Source organism: Misgurnus anguillicaudatus, chromosome 15 (genome assembly GCF_027580225.2).
Source record: "Misgurnus anguillicaudatus chromosome 15, ASM2758022v2, whole genome shotgun sequence".
Lineage (NCBI taxonomy): Eukaryota > Metazoa > Chordata > Actinopteri > Cypriniformes > Cobitidae > Misgurnus > Misgurnus anguillicaudatus.
This window is the reverse complement of record NC_073351.2, coordinates 29,201,540-29,221,570: the sequence shown is the minus strand read 5'-3', so window position 1 is coordinate 29,221,570 and position 20,031 is coordinate 29,201,540. Positions and strand designations below refer to the sequence as shown.

General features: G+C 36.5%; 1 protein-coding gene across 29 annotated transcripts in view; it reads left to right on the top strand.

Annotated features, from left to right (window-relative positions):
* mical3a (microtubule associated monooxygenase, calponin and LIM domain containing 3a) overlaps positions 1-20,031 on the top strand; it is a 100,067-nt gene that overhangs the window by 60,352 nt on the left and 19,684 nt on the right. For 19 of the 29 annotated variants that reach the window (XM_073853717.1, XM_073853721.1, XM_073853729.1 and 16 more), the window contains 12 exons: positions 1,867-1,956; positions 3,981-4,154; positions 4,523-4,585; positions 7,441-7,518; positions 7,622-7,741; positions 7,823-7,905; positions 7,996-9,853; positions 10,013-10,107; positions 10,199-10,369; positions 12,931-12,981; positions 18,236-18,343; positions 18,456-18,549. In XM_073853717.1, coding sequence (XP_073709818.1) covers positions 1,867-1,956; positions 3,981-4,154; positions 4,523-4,585; positions 7,441-7,518; positions 7,622-7,741; positions 7,823-7,905; positions 7,996-9,853; positions 10,013-10,107; positions 10,199-10,369; positions 12,931-12,981; positions 18,236-18,343; positions 18,456-18,549 — 2,985 coding nt within the window. The remainder of the gene's footprint in view (positions 1-1,866; positions 1,957-3,980; positions 4,155-4,522; positions 4,586-7,440; positions 7,519-7,621; positions 7,742-7,822; positions 7,906-7,995; positions 9,854-10,012; positions 10,108-10,198; positions 10,370-12,930; positions 12,982-18,235; positions 18,344-18,455; positions 18,550-20,031) is intronic. The other 10 variants (XM_073853719.1, XM_073853742.1, XM_073853720.1 and 7 more) reach the window with 9 other exon arrangements.

The window sequence follows — 20,031 nt, the reverse complement described above, 5'->3', positions numbered from 1 at the left end:
TTACATTTTCTCTTTAAATAAGAGAACATTAGATGAAAAATGTAAGAACAGATTGAGAGCTTTAGCCACCGAAATTTGAAAGTTTTACCCTGATCTGTCTCATCCACAAGACTGTAGCTGCGTTTTCATTACCCTTTAAAATTGAGCAAATTGAAATCATGAAAATAGCACCCAATGGGAACATGTCAGTTTCGCATAAAAAAACACTCAAGTTAGGTTTTTTTAGGCAATTCCTAAAAGATATAAAAGGCAAAACTGCAATGGAAACAGTTTCCCATTTACAGTCACCTGACGTACGTAAAATTCAAATGATCATTCTTTAAATATGGTGGGGTATGTTTGGTTGGAGGAGACCGAAAAGGTGCGTTGACTTCATGTGACATCACAAGAACCGACAATCGCATGACAGCGAGAGCGATTCGAAAGGCATGCTTGTATCCTCTGTATGGTTTCGAGTCAAATCTCCTAAATTTTTTTGTCGTCCAAATTTTGCTCTGTGCGAAATGTACCATCCTTCCAGAAAAAGAGTTTTTGGCGATTGTTGCGGGCGAAAATCCTTGATCTTGCGGAACGTTTTCTTAAAAAAATGCGATGGAATATGCGGGATATTCATGCAATTTTTGGAGCTTTTCAATTTTTGCAGCTTTTCAATTATGTTCACGTCACATAATTACGTCACTTCATAATGTTCCCATGGCAACAGGGTACATGACTGTGCTTGTGTGAAATAAATGCAACATTTTTCAACTTTCTGCTAAGATATATGTGACTTTTGCTTCGAAAATGCAGGGATTATGAAATCATGTAAGCCCTGCATATTTTGTGTACAGAAATCTGCAATTTATGCTGCGAAAGTGCGGCGTTGAATCATGCGATCACATAATCATGTTTTTCACGTCTTTTCGGAATAGTTTTTTTTTTGTCGACATTTAGAAAATAATGCTAAGCTTTTTGTGCAAATCTTTAATTGAAACGCAGCAATTGACTCATTCAAAGATGCTAAATTTGTTTATGGTAATGTGCTTCCATTATTCGTCTTTTATCCGTAGGCATTTTTAGATGTTCGCAACATCTTTGTGCAAATTAATAAGTTTTTCTTTTTAGACTGTGTTGCTCATTTTTGCGCACGTAAATCTGCAATTTATGCTTTGAAAGTGGGGTGTATTTGAAAAAATGCGGCCCCCGAATAAATATGTGTACTTTGGCTATTTATGCGTCGAATCATGCGGTTGCATAATCACGTTTTTCTGGAGGGACTGAATGCACAAATTCGAACAAACAAAATTATGTTTTATTCCCATAACGTCGGTTAATGGAAACGTCTTTTCGGAATATTTCATTTTTTGTCGACATTTAGAAAATAATGCTAATGTTTTGTGTAAATCGTTAATGGAAATGCAGCTATTGACTCATTCAAAGATGCTAAATTTTTTTATGCTAATGTGCTTCCATTATTCGTCTTTTATCCGTAGGCATTTTTAGATGTTCGCAACATCTTTGTGCAAATTAATAAGTTTTTCTTTTTAGACTGTATTGCTCATTAAATTTTTTTTACTTTCTTTATGCAAGCTTTGTGAAAAAGACAAGTTTCTGACCTTAAGGGGTTTCAAAGCTAATATAGGTGGACTTAAAGCCATGATTTCCTGGGGTGTTAGCTTGTACTATTAATACAGTTCTCATTACTTCTGTCTGTAAATGTTTGAAGAAGTTCCTTGTTCTGTGTGTCATCTTTGTATTGTGAAAATATACTTTTCCTCTCTCCTGTCACCTGTGTCTTGATCCTCTGCTGCATCTTTCCATCATTGTGTGTGTGTATGTGTGTTTGTGTGTATGTTGATGTGGTGGGGTAATTGTATGGGATGACAGAGGGAGATTATTTGCCCTGGGAGACTGAGCTTCAGTCAGGTCTTTGGCTGGAGAATCTGGCAAATGAAGAGGAAACAGGTGTGTTTAAAGGTATTATGCCCATGGATGCGTTTGGCTTCAGCACATACTGATTGGAGAAAACATTGATCTAACATTTGCCTGTTTTCCTTTGCTTTTTCCTTTTCATTGCAGAATTTTGTTACAAATAAGCTTTACCTTGATTTTTATAGGCTATGCAGCACTAACCTGGAATGTAATTGGCCTTTTGTTGTGTAGGGTTGACAGACATTATGTGCATTCACAACACTGTGGTGTGTTGAATGAGATGTTTTAAACTTATGATAGTACGTGTTGCTTATTAATTCCTATTAATTTTCTGGAGGTGCTTCTGCATGCAGTTTTTCTATAAGATATTTACTGACCTTACACTAGGGCTGGGTGAGAGAGTCAAGTGATCTATCATATTTATATTTTGTGTTTGACTATATTAAATCATTAATTTTTCAAAATTTATGTATTTGCTCTGAAATGGCTAAAGGGTGCATTTTTAAGTATGAGGGACAATAAGGTTTCTTTATTGTTTCCAACTAGATTTATAATGTTTTTCTTTCACTATGCATACACTCTAAAAAAATGTTGGGTCAAAAAGGGACGTGCCCAGCTCCTTGAGTTGTTTTATAACCCATTGTTGGGTCAAATATAAACATTTTCTGAGTTATTTTAACCCAACGACTGGGCTCATCCCTTTTTGACCCAATGCTGTTTAGAGTGTATATGTTTAAAGGCACATTTAAAATAAAAATGCTAGAACACTAACAAATATTTGAATCAAAGTTTAAATTAGTTCAAATCATTCAAAGGCCTGTTTCACACCCGTCACAAGTAAATTAATATGCTACGATTCATATCATGCTTTTTATCATATATTTATATATGCACAGCATGTTATAAGCTTATGTGACCCTGGACCACTAAACCAGTCTTAAGTCGCACAGTATATTTGTAGCAATAGCAAACAATATATTAATCAAAATGATAGATTTTTCTTTTATGCCGAAAATCATTGGATTTGTAAAGATCACATATTGTGTAAAGATCAAGTTCCATGAAGATATTTTGTAAATTTCCTGCTGTAAATATATACAAATTTATTAGTAGTAGTAATATGTATTGCTACGGACTTCATTTGGATAACTTTAAAGGTGATTTTCTCAATATTTTGATTTTTTTGCACCCTTAGATTTCAAATTTTGTCCTATACTAACAAACCATACATCAATGGAAAGCCTATTTATTCAACCTTTAGATGACGTATAAATCTCAAATTCAAAAATTGCCCTTATAACTGGTTTTGGGGTATAAGCTTCATCAACAGTATAACAAGCTTCTTATTTTCCTCATAATAAGTGTATTTACAATAAAATAATGTGACTTGCGATTGTTGTACACTGAAAAAAAAAAGATTCATTCCATTTACTCAAAATGATTCTTTCCATTTACTTAAAAATTAATAGATTTATCAATTCAATCAATTTATTTAAGCTACATTTAAACAAAAAAGATTACTAAGGTAAAATAAAATAAAAAACTTTTGTTTAAATGTAGCTTAAATTAATTGATTGCAACCACTTACCTTAAAACAATTGAGTAAATTGAATGAATCATTTTATTCAGTGTATTGGAAGTACATGATACCCATTGGGTGTGAAACAGGCCTAACAGGTTAGATTTATTGCTTCAGAAGTAAATAAAAACGCTACAAAATGACCCATAAGGCCATTTAAATCGTGATATTTATGGTGTTAGTTTTATAGTATCACCGGCAAAACCACGGCAGCTTTATAGTGCATATTCTGTATATCACCCAGCCCTGTCTTTTATCTTACTTTTACCTTAATATATTCTTAACTGTCCTGTTCTCTCTCTTTCTCCCACTTTTCATCTCCGTTTCTATCTGCCCATTTATTGATTCACATTGCTGCTCATGGGGACTTTTTTGCGACTGGATTTTTTCTTCTTGGATTCGAACATTGCCAATGGATTTTCCATTTCTACCTTTAAATTGTGCATTGGTTGTGCACCTTTATGGCTACCTATAAAATGCCACAATGCAGCTAGGAGCTTGCAAATACAACAAGCCGTACAGCCAGTAGATCCTCTGGACATCCAGATGGAAAACCACTGGACATCCAATCAGACTGAAGGACTAAAGGAGGGTCCTTCAGCATCAACCTTAGGCTCTCAGCCTTCGCTGAACACCCAGAACACACAGCCCACCTCCTCCACAGGTAACCCCGGTGTCAAGGAGTCAAACCTGGGCAATAAGGCTGCTTTAATGGGGTTGGGGCGGCAGGTCACAGTATGTGTGTGAGTGCATGTGTAATATTCTGATTTTGCTTCATCCTTTCCTTTTCATTCACAACAGCCTTCTGTTGCCTCTCGTTCCTTACTACTGTGATATCATTTATCCAGTTTTAGTTTTTAATTATTTAATTAATTAATTGCATATATTACTGTTTATTATTGTTTTAACCCTTCTTGAGTCATTTGTTGTCTATTGTTTTGTGTTTTGTTTGCCTATGCATTTCATGTACCCATGTGTCTGTTCATTTCATGTTCCTTATTCCATTTTCATTTCCTATTGGTTTAATTGTAGCCCCCTCCCACAAGTCTGTGCGTCATGAGGCTGTCAGAGCCTGGTTGGAGTCGATGTCAGGAGGTAGAGAAGATAAACAGTCCAGCTGCTTATCTTATTGCTAACACACATGCCTACACAAAAAAGTGCATGATACATTTTTTTAACAACGCTGAAATTGTGCATTGCCTAAACGGTGATTGTTGTCACATAATATTGACACATTGAGCTTAATGCATGTTGGAATCACAAATGAAGCCAAGCAACATCTGGTTTGATACATAGCTATTATAATCTTCTAACTAATGCATGCATGAGTGTCTCCTAATCCCACGAGAAGTCTCAAAAATAATTGCTTATGTTCTTATGTCTGTGCATTCATTGTGACAAGTTCTTCTAAAACCACTGAACAAAACACTTTAGGTTTCTAGGATGTTCCGGTTCATAAGGGACATAAACGCCTTTGTTTCTACAGTGCCATGAAGCGGTCAGACTTAAAAAATGTTAAGCATTAAAGTGTCTTCATGGTTCAGAAACCAGGCATGAAAAAAGCCTGGAACATGTCAGCCTGAGCATGTCACTGGGTGCAAGACAAAAATACACCTGAAATGAGATGTGAAACATTCTGAAGCTGGTAGAAATCTCAGCTAGGGTTTTGCTTTGGCAGTGAGCAGAGATTCTTTCTTTCATCAGGCTTCTAGTATTTAACTTGCCAACAGAGGTGTGGCATGTGGAAGGGGGCGTCTCAAAGTTTAAAATGTTTGATTGTGGTGCATTTTGTTTGATCCTGTACTCATCCACACCCCAATCCATTTGACCCTATGCCAATGGATATATGCATGTTTTAACCACTAATGTCATTTGTTAAAGGGATAGTTCACCCAAAAAATGAAAATTCTGTCATTTACTCACTAAACCTGTATGAGTTTCCTTCTTCTGTTGAACACAAAATGAGATATTTTGATAAATGATGTAGGGCTTCATCACGATTAATCGCGATTAATCGTTTGCAGAATAAAGGTTTTTGTTTACATCATATATGTTTGTGTACTGTGTATAATAATTATGTATATATATATAAACACACACACACACACACACACATGCATGTATATATTTAAGAAATGTTTATATACATTTGTACATTTATATTATATATAAATACTTAATATATATATGAAGAGTTTCGTTGCAAAACGAGATAAATCCATTTTTTTACATTTTTGTCAAAACATGTTTATTATTATGTTATCATGTTATTATTTTGTTTTATTATGCTACTTTGCTGTATTTTTTAAGTTATGAAGGTTTAAATCAAAACAAACCAAATGCAGTTGCATTGAAATTAATTGGAATGCACAACTAAAAACGAGATTTCTGAACAATAAAAAAAACGGTGGTTATCTCGTTTTGCAACGAAACTCTTCATATATAGATATTTTTTTCTTAAAGTTATACATGCATGTGTGTGTATGTATATATATTTGTATGTATATAATTATTATGTACACAAACACATATGATGTAAACAAAACTTTTATTCTGCAAATGATTAATCGCGATTAATTGTTATGCAGCCCTAAAATGATATTAGGTACACAGTGGACTGTACCGGACGGTGAAATCAACTGTGTGTTTACTATCATTTGTGAACCCTGGACCACAACACCAGTCATAAGGGTTATTTTTTAAATTGAGATGTGTATATAATATAAAAGCTGAATAAATAGGGTTTCCATTCATTTATGGTTTGTTATGATATGACAATATTTGGTCGAGATACACAATTTGAAAAAAATTGAAAAAATTGGGTCAAAAAAAGAAAAATATTGAGGAAATTGCCTTTAAAGTTTTCCTAATTAAATCCTTAGCTGCGCATATTACTAATGATAAATACATTTTTAATATATTTATGATAGGAAATTGACACAATATCTGCATTGAACACAATCTTTTCTTAACTTGACTTATCTTGTCAATGAAGAGAAAATACTTCCCTGCCAATGATAAGTTTTTACAGCAATTCATATTTCCACTATTATCCACTAAGTGACACTCTTACCCAGACTTCATACCTCAAAATGAAGATAGGATGAAACTTTTTTTTAAAGCGTAACTAAACCCCTGGTCAGAGCCTGACTCCACCCACTGGCAATATTTGAAAAATGCAAGAAAAGTGGGCAGATCCCAACGGAGAGAGAGAGGACGAACTAAGCTTGTACCAAGTGTGTGGTGAGATCGTAACAAGGGCGTGGTGAGCTTGAACCTGCTTACGTCACGAGTTTTTTTTTGGAATCAACATCCAATAGGAAAATTCAACTGCAGTAGCCACCGTTCAACCTGAAGAGGGCAGCACTCAGACGTTTTTACACCATATATTGTAGTATTGAAACACTTTATATCCAAATGTCAAAAAAGTTACTAAAATCAATGAACAGCACTAATAAAGTGTCATTCTTACAGATCATTAACTTAAAAAAGTTGGTTTAGGGTTTAGTTACTCTTTAAGGAGGGTCTGTTCTTTAGTTTAAAATATTGCATGTTTATATATTTAAAGAAGACGATCATTAAAAAAATGCTGGCGCTGGCTGGCAACTTAGAAATAATGCTGGTGGGGAAAGAGTTAATATCCTAATGATTTTTGGGATTATCCAATGTATTGTTGCCTTTTGCTAGCCTTCAATTATGCTTGTGCTACTTATGACTGGTTTTGTGGTCAAGGGTCACATTTATCAAAATCTTATTTTGTTTTCTACCGAAGAAAGAAACTGTTCTGTTTTTATCAAACACTACCCACATACAAAAAGGTGTTTGTAGCATACTAGCATCTCCCATTCATGGCAGGTTTTCTAATAGTAAAATTTGCAAATAGGTGGATTTCATTCTGTTTTTAGAGATTTGCCCATCTCATTTGTCTTTATCTTCTATGGTTACCCCAGAGCCCTGCGAAGAGGGTGGTGAACTGGAGGCCGAAGCAGACAGTCCTGACATGGAACCTGGCACTGAACAAGATCAAGGTCTGTCAAATCCACATGCTACTTAACTTTTATCTCATCTTAAAAGGTCTATGTTCTGTGGCCCATCGCTGGCTCTCAAAAGGTTTTAATTTTAACGTTATAGATGAAATTCCATCAGACGCTGAAGCTGAAGCTCGCTCACATTGCACAGATGAAAGTTTGTCACTTCCTGTGAATAATGACAAACCAGAGATTGAGGAACATGTTTTCAGCACTGGTAACGGTAAGTGTTTTGTGTCTGAAACTACTGATTGCAATTGGCCATGCATTTGATGATTAAAACCTGTTTTTTGTCACCTTGCAGAGAAAACATCTGCAGGACCAAGGGAACTCATCGTAGATGTTGTATTGTCACCAATCCAAAAACCTGTTTTACCTTGTGATGAGGTAACATGGATTCAAGTATTAAAATATCACATATGTTAGATTCACCTTTTACTTAAAATGGCAACAAAAGACTTTAACTTTTTCCAACAGGTTAAAGAGCTTTCTCCTGTGATATTGGTGAAGTCCCCAGGTGCGAGGTTCTTCCCTGAGCCCTTTCTGCCCGATGTTAATAAACCAAGCATAACTTCACCACAGACTCTTGATGCTAAAAGTCCCCGTTCTCCCATCGATCAAATTGTTGCAGCATCCCCCATCTGTACGCAACCTGTTCCGCAGCTAGAGACCGTGTCTTCCAAATCTCCTGTCCAGCCTCAGCCTTGTGCCTGTTCTCCAACAGGTAATCCTTTATCTCCAATCTGTGCCCAATCGCAGCCCTGCCACGAACTGCCATCACCCATCTCCGCAAGCTCTCCAGTCAGGACCCAGCCGGTCCCAGCAGTAACATCCACTCCTATGGCTAAAACGTCTTCTGAGAAGAGAACCGATAAACATGAGGTAACACCCATCAAGAAGACAGACCTCATTGAGGAGTTCTGGTTGAAGAGCGCAGAGATTCGAAAGAGTTTAGGACTCTCTCCTATCGACAGAAGCCAAATGGCGGCAGAGAAGAGCATCCTAAAAACGCCTACCCCTGATTCGTCATCGTCTCCCAAGTCTTATACCCCAGAGGAATTGTCTGAAGAGCAAAAGCCTGTCTTGACAGGTCGTTCTATCATACGCAGAATCAACATTACTTTAGAGGGACAAGTTATATCTCCTGTGGAACCCAAGAGTAATGGTTCTGAGAAGAAGGACTTGAGCAGCAGTTCAGGGTTGGGACTAAATGGTAGCGTAAGCACCAGTCAGACAGCAGCTAGTGACAGCTATAACAACTCGGACTCCACCATGCTCACCCCTCCATCTAGCCCCCCTCCACCCCTGCCCAAAGAAGAACCTGCTTCTTTCCAAAACAAAAAGCCTCATGTTTCCTGGGACAATCTTGTTGAGGAAACAAAAGAGCCCAAATCTGAGACTACACCCCCTAGACTTAAAACCCCCGAAAGTCTGTCTAAGCCAGAACTAGTTACAGTTCCTGTGCCGGCTCCAAGAACCAACCCCCCTGTTGTGATGAGGGTTAAAGAACCAAACAAACCACCCCGGGAAGAGGCGAGGAAGTCTTTCGTGGAGTGCGTAGATGAGATACCATTTGCAGACGATGACGATGATGACACATACGATGACCGCACCCCTGACACAAGTGCCCTAGATAGGTTTTACACCCCACCAACTAGCAAAGTCAGCAGGGAAAGACCTTCTTTCCACCTGGCATTGGCTACGGAAAACGGCAAACCCAACATTCCTGGAGGGGTATCGCGAACAACAAAGGGACCCAAACAATTCTCACCTGAAGCCAAGGAGATAGCAGAAGAGCGAATGAGAGCTCGTGAAAAGTCTGTGAAGAGCCAAGCTCTGAAAGATGCCATGGCTATGCAGCTTACTAAGATGAAAGATGCGGAGAGTTCCAAAGGAGCGGTTGCAAAAGCAACCTGGAATGTTACGGAGGCAACTGGAAAACTCAAAAAGGAATCAAAGGACTCTGCTGTGAAGGCCTTAGAGTCCAAAAAGCAAGCAGAGGCGCTTCCGGATAGATTCTTCACGTCACCCGTCAATAAAACCTTGGATGGTTCAGTCACGTCTTCTGGGAGCTCCACGGGTGGAAAAAGCAAAAAACGTAGTTCACTATTTTCTCCACGAAAGAACAAAAAGGAAAAGAAGGCCAAAAATGAAAGTAGGCTCTCTGGCACCGAAGAGACGCCACCCAAGCACAAGTCTCTGTGGAAGACGGTCTTCTCTGGCTACAAGAAAGACAAAAAAAAGAAAGATGACAAGTCGTGTTCGAGCACACCCTCGAGCTCTACAACCGTAGACTCGGGGAAGAAGAAAGAATTGCCCCTGGATAAGTCCTCAGGTCAGCTGGAAATCCATCCTGTGGTTTACCTCTTTGTCAGAATTCATCCTTGGTTTACACCCTAAGGGGATTTATGTTAAAATGCTATTTTTAATCATTTCTATGAAGTGTCTTTCAGCTGGCGATGTTCTTAAAGTTCTCTTTAATTTTCTAATTTAGATTCACGTTTGAGAAAAAATCTCAGCTTTTCCGAGGACTCTGATCTCTCCTGTGATGATGTTCTGGAAAGATCCTCTCAGAAGTCGAAGGGTGATGTAAGTTTATCTCTTTATTAGAGATGTTTTTTATTACGAGTCCTCTCTCCTTGACTTAGCCAGTTTTAATGAAATCTTTTACTCTTCTCAGCGGCGTGTGGACCTGTTTGACTTGGTCTCTGATTTGAATAAAGATGCAATGAAAGAGAAAGAACATAAAGATAGGGCAAAAGAAAGTGTTACAGAGAATGGAAATAAGAAAGCAAGCGAAAGAAGATTGAAAGGGAAGGACAAAGAACAGAAGAAAGTAAACAATGATGAGGTATTGCTTGAAGCCGCTGAGTTTCAGACAGATCTCGAATGCACCACAATGCAGACATACCAGTTTAAATCGGTGGTTCATTCGTGACCTGTTAGAAATTTAGTCTTCAGGGTTGCTATTTTTGTATAGGTGAATAGAGAGACAGCACTTAAGTTAAAATAAATGTTCCTGTAGTGTTACTAGAATGTAGAGAATTGCAAACAGTCTAATAGCAGACACGTTTAAGTGGGTTGCACACCGGATGTTAAAGGGATAGTTCACCCAAAAATGAAAATTATGTCATTAATGATTCACCCTCATGTCGTTCCAAAACCGGAAGACCTCTGTTCATCTTCGGAACACAGTTTTGGGATGTTTTGGATTTAGTCCGGGAGTTTTCTGGCCCTCCATTGGATGTGTATGTGCGGTGTGCTGTCCATGTCCAAAAAGGTAATAAAAACATCATCGATGTGGTCCATGTGACATCGGTGGGTCAGTTGGAATTTGTTGAGGCATCGAAAATACATTTTGGTCCCAGAGTTGCGACTTTATTCGGCATTGTCTTCTCTTCCGGGTCTGTTGGGAACCGTGTGCGGTATCTGGTGCGCCCAAGCTTCGTTTACAGTCTGAGGGAGGCACACTGTAAATAAAACAATCTTCGCAAACATGTCTGAGGATAACACGTCAGCAGGGTCACTATGCACGGAGACTCACAACAGACCCGGAAGAAAAGACAATGCTGAATAAAGTCGTTATTTTTGGACCAAAATTCATTTTCAATGCTTCAACAAATTCTAACTGACCCACTGATGTCACATGTACGGTGGCCCTGAAGTGCAAACCACAACAACAAATTACTAAACAACAACAAAAAATTAAAAAACAACAACAAATTAAAAAAAAACACTACAACAAATGAAAAAACACCACAACAAATTAAAAAACACTACAGCAAATGAAAAAACACAACAACAAATTAAAAAAACACTACAACAAATTAAAAAACAACAACAAATTAAAAAACCACTACAGCAAATTAAAAAACACTACAACAAAATTAAAAACGAATACAAATTAAAAAACACTACAACAAATTAAAAAACAACAACAAATTAAAAAACCACTGCAGCAAATTAAAAAACACTACACAAAATAAAAAACCGAATACAAATTAAAAAACACAACAACAAGTTAAAAAAACACTACAACAAATTAAAAAACACTACAACAAAATAAAAAACAACTACAAAATAAAAAACACTACAACAAATTAAAAAACACAACTACAAATTAAAAAACACTACAACAAATTAAAAGCACAACTACAAATTAAAAAACACTACAACAAAATAAAAACCACTACTTTTTATTTGTAGTTGTGTTTTTAATTTGTTGTTGTGTTTTTTAATTTGTAGTTGTGTTTTTTAATTTGTTGTAGTGTTTTTTATTTTGTAGTTGTTTTTTATTTTGTTGTAGTGTTTTTTAATTTGTTGTAGTGTTTTTTAACTTGCTGTTGTGTTTTTTATTTTGTTATGTTTTTTTATTTTGTTGTAGTGTTTTTCAATTTGTAATTGTGGTTCTTAATTTGCTGTAGTGGTTTTTTTTATTTGTTGTTGTTTTTTAATTTGTTGCATTTTTTTTTAATTTGTTGTGGTGTTTTTTAATTTGTTGTTGCTGTTTGGTGGTTTGTTGTTGTGGTTTGCGCTTCAGGGCCGCCGTGCTACATGGACTGCTTTGATGATGTTTTTGTTGCCTTTCTGGACGTGGACAGTGTGCCGTGCGTGGATTTTCAATGGAGGGTCGACAAACTCTCGAACTAAATCTAAAACATCTTAAACTGTGTTCCAAAGATAAACAAACAGTAGGTGGCGGTATAATGTCTTGACACCTGCATGCCATTAAAAAATAAAAGAACCTCAACATCTTCTCTTCAGCCCTCTTAATATGAATGAGAGAAACATAAATGATGAACAATACAGTAAACATACAAATGAAAGATAATTAAAATAAATACGATCTGAGAGGTACGAAGTTGAGAGCTGGAAGTAAAACATTGTCGCATGAAAAACTGTAGTAGATACCATAGTATTTACTATAGTAAACTGTAATAATGTTTCACGACAACCATTACACACCATCGACCCAGAATGCACTGTGCCCGAAACATAATGCTGGCCTCCACAGCTTAAAATTAGTATTACATGTTGGGATGTTTTGAAGTATTGATATATTGTGTGTTTCTATGAATTGATTTCAGTACTAGAAAGCAAATATAAGTCTTAGCCGGTGTTGCTTAAATTCCTAGTAACCAACATTAGGATGTAACATGTAGTTCGGCGGTTATCGTGCCTGGTGTGTGACCTCTTAATATAGTTTCTTAGTTGTAGTTTGTATTAGATTTTCTTTACAGTATTTATTTTATGTCAATCACAGTGACACTAATTTGTGTTAATTCACTCATCCAAGCATCCTTAAATGTTGAGTTTTTGTGTTGTCGTAGAAGCCTGATTTGATTTAATTGAACATTAACCCATCTAATCACATCATTTGTTTTGTGTTTGTTTTATTTCTTTTTTCATAAGTCTGTTTATGTACCTCATGCATTGGCGTTCAAGAGATCGTATGCCACCAAGGTAGTGTCCATGTTTATTCCCAGTGGTCTAGCATGTTGTGTTATACCATCATGCCTAACCCTTGTCTATTATTATTTGTCCTTTATTTTATTACTAACCATTTTCTGCAGCATGGTTAAGGCTAAAGCGCACTTTTCTGCCGGAGTACATAACTGCACCTCTCATCACGTGACATTCACACGAAAGGCTTTTGGCTGTTATTCTTTGTATGGTTATCTGTACGCTGTACCTCTATTCTTACACTGTTTCTGCAACACTCATGGACTTCTGGAGCATCGTTTCTTTCCAGACTACACGTTTTTCTTTGTTTCTGTATATTTTATTCCTTGTTTATGATCTGCTGCAACCTACTAAGGCTTTTACATACATTTACATTTATGCATTAGACAGGCACTTTTATCCAATGCGACTTACAGTGTATTAAAAACATACAGTACATTTTATCAGTATACAGTATGTGTATCACAGACAACAATAACAACTTCATGACATTGGGTTAAGTGAAAGAGAATAGGTAATTCTTTGTGAACCTTCGTAATAAATAATTGTAGCAAATAGGAATCCAATAGGAATCCAACATTAGGGCTGGGTTGTATGATAACATACTGCAGTATGTGATGGTATACTAGAAAGTTTCTATGGTTCTCTTATTTAATTCCCATATTTAATTTAATTGACTTTCAAAAAGCTGTTTGACAGTTATTTATTATTTGCAAAAATAATACCGTATTGTCCCAAATCTAAGATGACAATTTTTTCATGGAAATGCCTCTCAATAAAAGAAGTCACCTTATGTTTGAGCTTTAGATGATTAGGTCAATCATGCTGTACACCCGCAAAAATACGGTAGGTGGCGCCAAATACACGTAAACAAGTTCACCTGGACTAAAGAAACCTGATAAACTACAGTTGTTTACATTAAGGCAGACTGTTAATGAAATGTAAATAGGTTATGTGTTTTTTCACAATGAGATGGCGAGTCTAGGCTAATTGTTATTAAATCCAAATGGACTCCATGTTATATATGAAGAGTTTGGTTCCAAAACGCGGTAAACACCATTTAAAAAATATAGTTAATACCAAAATTAGTATTGTATCAAGTCTTTATTAAAAAGTAAATTCTTAATTTTCACAAAATCCGATATCCGCTGTGTTATTCTTTCATCTTTTTCCCTTTTTTCCAAACTGCAACAAACGGCAGTCCTCCATCTCTGCAGAATGCAATAAATCCGCTCAACAAATCACAGAGAACCATTCCACGCATTGTAAACAACAATGGCTGCGCATTGAATACACACAGAATCCTATTTTTCCTCATCTTGTACTTCGTAATCAACAAACAAACAAAAACAAAATAATACTTTTGATGGCATTGCTAAACCTGTGGTGATTTTCTGTGACGGGGAAAAAACGTAAGCCATCAAGAGCGAATAATTTACAGGCACTCGGGCGAAGGAAAAATGCCGGCTGTTGCTTGTTATCACACGACAGCATCAAGCTTCTGTCATGTCACAGTGACTCCAGGGGATCTCATGAAAAACTTTACATTATTTTACGCGAAGTCAACGAAAATCGAGCAGGACCAAAACATTTACAGCTGATCGCTGTCAAAAAAGTTCAGCGACGACGTCCCAAGGATGACAGCAGCAATGACAGTGTTCTTAATATGATAAAGTAAGTGTTTTGTTTAATGATATTAATGTATAACATGGCAAAGATGAATGCACATTTATATATTGATTCAATAGATTTATAGCATTTTGAAAAAAAAACTTGGATTTATTGCATTTTGCAGAAAAAATAATCAGTTTTTATAATAAATATTTGACAATCAAATTATGGATTCAAATTTTTAATGTTATTATAACCTAAAAATGCTATGTGAACGTTTGTAACAGAAAATATCTTGTCACTTTCTTGGTATAAAACACATTTTTACCCAAATTAGTCAAAATTGATGTATTGCGTTTTGGAACCAAACTCTTCATATGTTACTATATAAAATATAGAAGTATAATATATACCATATAAAAAGAATGTGAGGAATCAGACTGGTCCACTTTGACTTATCAAGGTCAAGGTATCTTTATTTTATACCCGCAGGTACATTTTTTTGCAAATAAATAGAATTTCGGTCATCCAGAAAGACATAAAAGACATAACATAAAACATTTCACATACAGATTTACTATCCAAATGAACTATCAAATACTAAAACATTTCTCTTAATCGTATTATTTAAAACTTCAATTGCCACTGGTACAAAAGTATTCCTGTACTGTCTAGTTTTCCATCTCTGAGCCACAAACCGGCAACCGAGGAAAGCAACTAAAAATCATTCCTTAAAGCAGTGGTCTCAAACTCCCGGCCCGCGGGCCATTTGCGGCCCGCCCTCCCCCTCTCTGCGGCCCGCGTCACCTTCCAAAAATATAACATAATCTGGCCCGCAGAAAGATTTTTATTCACTTTCTTTTATATTCGTTTGATTTTTGATTTAAACGTTCTAGTGTTCGTTCACATGTCGCGTCTAACAATGCGTTAAAACGAGTCAAAGCATTTACTTTCCAAAGTGCTCGGGAGCGGAAGTTGCGCTCCGTGGCGTGGGTCGCGTCACCCGTTGCTGCGCAGCCGTGAACCACGCGCTCCGTGATGTCGAGGTTAACGAAATGCGTGATCGAATTTTAATTCCTAATCTGAACCTCGCGTCAATCATATCATTGTACCATGCGATCAGTTAATCTGGTCGGGACTTTGTAGTGTTTGTCCAGAGAAGATTTGTTACTTCCGGGTGGATACTCAGCTGTTACTCGGAGAAGATCGAGCTGCGGTGGGGTTAGTTCACATCAAGTCACAGCATCTAATGAAGACACCGCATAGGAAGGCAGAGCGGTAGATGTAATGCAACACATTTTAAACTACAGGTAAGAAAAGAGCCATCAAAGTGCCCAGGTTAAGAAAAGAGAAAAGATGTGGAAAAATGTACAGAAGATAAAAGTATGTATACTGCTATATATAATGAAGTATAATATATTATTATGTAGCTTACTATTCAATTACACATAGAGCAGTATTATTATTTTTTTCTGTCCAACTAGCTTATATAACATGGACTACCCATTCAAAAGTTATGGGATCACTTTCACTTATTAATATTTTCCCACATATAATAGAAAATTAATTAAAACCGAAATAACAAAGAACATAATGAAGTCAATACTATGACTGAAAACAATCCAAAATAAATCAAAACAGAAACACTTACTGGTGGTAATTTTTTATAATACTGTAGTTTATAAATGTATACAGAAATTTAATTTGTTAGTTTAGTGCAAGGTTATAATAGGTCTTAGTTAAGATAAGGTCAAGAAAAGATTTACTTACTTTTATAAAGTAATGTATATTAAAAAGATAAAACCACTGCTTATATATTTTCAAGTATTATTATACATTAAATAATAGAAATTAAACATGACATTTACAGAAATATTGTACTTTGAACGTTAAAATAGCACTGCGGCCCCCCGATGAAATTTATGTCTTAGAAATGGCCCCAAGCCAGTTTGAGTTTGAGACCCCTGTCTTAAAGGAATAGTCTACTCATTTTCAATATTAAAATATGTTATTACCTTAACTAAGAATTTGTGATACATCCCTCTATCATCTGTGTGCGTGCAAGTAAGCGCTGGAGCGCGCTGCGACGCTTCGATAGCATTTAGCTTAGCCCCATTCATTCAATGGTACCATTTAGAGATAAAGTTAGAAGTGACCAAACACATCAACGTTTTTCCTATTTAAGACGAGTAGTTATACAAGCAAGTTTGGTGGGACAAAATAAAACGTAGCGCTTTTCTAAGCGGATTTAAAAGAGGAACTATATTTTATGGCGTAATAGCACTTTTGGGAGTACTTCGACTCGGCGCAGTAACACCCTCCCTCTCCCATTATGAGAGTGAGAAGGGGAGCGGACTTTTCAGGCGAGTCGAAGTACTCCCAAAAGTGCTATTACGCCATAAAATATAGTTCCTCTTTTAAATCCGCTTAGAAAAGCGCTACGTTTTATTTTGTACCACCAAACTTGCTCGTATAACTACTCATCTTAAATAGAAAAACGTTGATGTGTTTGGTCACTTCTAACTTTATCTCTAAATGGTGCCGTTGAATGAATGGGGCTGGGCTGGGTGCTGTCGAGGCGTCGCGGCGCGCTCCGGCGCTTGCGTGCACGCACGCGGATGATGGAGGGATGTATCAACAATTCTTAGTTAAGGTAATAACATATTTTAATATTGAAAATGAGTAGACTATTCCTTTAAGGGATACAACCAATCACTCAAGATAGCACTTGCTTTACGGTACAGCTAATTTTTTGTGTAAATATTTCCTAGATTTTGTTGAATCCTACCCGCCCACTTAACAATCGGGTTGAAAGAGTTCTTGTTTTTTACTGACAGCCTTCCATACCACACCAAAATGGAAAAAGACATAATTGATTGAATAAAAGCATAATAAAACAGTCACCATGTGTCAGTCAATGTGAAATTTAGTAAGTTTCCTAAGGCAACTCAAGCGCTGATGACCCTTTTTGCAGACCGTTTTACAATTCAATTCAAAGGTCAGTTATGGATCTATGACTGTGCCAAGATATTTATAACTCTCAACACGATCCACAACCTGTCCTTTAATAGTCGTAGTGACGTGATCTACAGCGTGTGTTCTGAATGTCACACACATTCTTAGGAATTATTATTAATTATGCATTTGGCAGACGCTTTTATCCAAAGTGACTTACAAGCTATAAATTTTTTTATCAGCGTGTGTATTCCCTGGGTTTGAACCCATGACCTTTTGCGCTGCAAACACAATGCTCTACCACAGACCTATACAGGAACTAAAGCATTTTTTTAATAAAAGACAAGAATTGATCTTCAAAATGCATTTTTTCAAAAGGTACACTTTAAAAAGATGGGTCTTATTTTAATCAGAGTCGTCTTATATTCGGACAATACGGTAACATTTTTCATACAGTGATTCAGATTTTAGTCGTACCACCTTAACTCTTTTAAAGTTATAGAGATTGTTTAGAGTACTAGGTTTGAAGTGTACTGTAGATATAGTCTTTGGGTTTAGCATGCTGTAGTCATGTATTATAAAATCCCCTATAGAAGCCCACGTGGATCCACCTTCAGCTGACCTGGACGCAGGTTGCACGAGTGTCTATGCAGTGCTTTGTCTCTTATGCAGTTATTTCCCTTTGCAGAAGACCTATACAGAGGAAGAACTCAATGAGAAGCTCACGAGAAGAGTTCAGAAAGCAGCACGCAGACAAGCCAAGCAAGAGGAACTGAAGAGACTCCACAGAGCTCAGGTGAATGAACACTATATGACTTCTGTTCAGCTTTCTGACAACCTCGGGTGAAAAATTCGCCATCACGCTGAGTACGTAATGAACCAGATGTCGCTGTGGTTTGATTCATCAGATCATTCAGAGGCAGCTGGAGCAGGTGGAAGAGAAACAGAGGCAGTTAGAAGAGAGAGGCGTCGCTGTAGAAAAGGCACTGAGAGGCGAAGCAGGTATTTCTCTCTTTCAGTACTTTGATCCAAATGATTTTGTTACGCTGTTTAAAAAGTTTAAGGTAATGAGCTTAAGGTCACAGTGCTGCTTGCTGTAATTTTCCCACAATTTCTTAACTAGCTTTATGATAAACAAAAAAAAAGACTTTTATTATTTATTCATATTCATGTCAACCTTAGATGCTTATTTCTTGTTACAAGATTGAAAACAATCCATTGCGCTCAAGATAAAGTTTACATGCAGGGTTTCCATAGTCAAACTGGAAATTCCAGAAAATGTGATTTCCAGGCTTGGAACGTTCCGGAATGAATACATATGGAAACTTTATAATGAAGTCTATCTACATTAAAAATCTATAAAGTCAAATAATTCCAGGAATCGATACTGACAAACAGATGGAAACAGCATCTGTTCAATTTTTTACCCTAATCAATCCCAAATAACTGGGATGGTTCTGGAATTGACTTGGTTTAAGGGAAAACACCACCGTTTTTCAATATTTTACCATGTTCTTACCTTAACTTGGATGAATTGGTACATACCTATCTTTTTTCAATGCGTGCACTTGATCTTTGTGGTGCGCGTTGTGAGTGTGTTGGCGTTTGGCCTGGCCCCGTTCGTTCCTTGGGATCCAAACAGGGATGGATCCAAACTACTGTTACATGAGTAGTTACACAATTAAGTATAGTGCCGATTTTTTTTAAATAAATCTATGTTAATATGTTCAGTTTAATGCAGTACATTTTTTTTACATCAAATTAATTAAACTGAAAAGTAACTCGCATTACTTTTTAAAAAAAGTAACTTAAATATTAATATGTACATTTATAAAGTAATGCTTTACTTTACTCGTTACTTCACTTCGTAATGTGTGTTACCCCAACACTGCTCCTGACTATCCGTCAATAGTACTGCGCCCGAGGTCGAAGTGCTGCAAACTAAGTGCTCATCCGGCATACAATAAAGTTCTTATTTTTTTATCCGCTTAAAAAGTGGCACATTTTATTTTGTGCCACCATACTTGCTTGTGTAACTACTCATGTAACAGTCTTTAAATAGGGAAAACATGGAAGTGTTTGGTAGCTTCTAAATTCATCCTTGTTTGGATCCTAAGGAATGAATAGGGCTAGGCTAAATGCTGGCACATTCATGATGCGCTGTACAAAGGTTGAGTGCACTCATTGAATAGGGGTGGGTATGTGTTGATTTGTCTAAGTTAGGGTAAAGTATTGAAAAGCGGTGGTGTTTTCCTTTAAATGTATGGGAACCCTGTCGATTAAATTGTATATATTGCTAAAAGAATGTTTTCCTCAATCTCATGACAGCTCTTTTCATGTTTTATGTGTTTTCCAAGTATAATGCAAGTATCACATGACAAGGGACTATCAAAAAGTTGGATTATGAATTAAAGTAATTTTCTGTTGAACCAATAAATGAAAAAAAAATGCTTTTGCAGCTATAACACAAATTAAAATCAAATG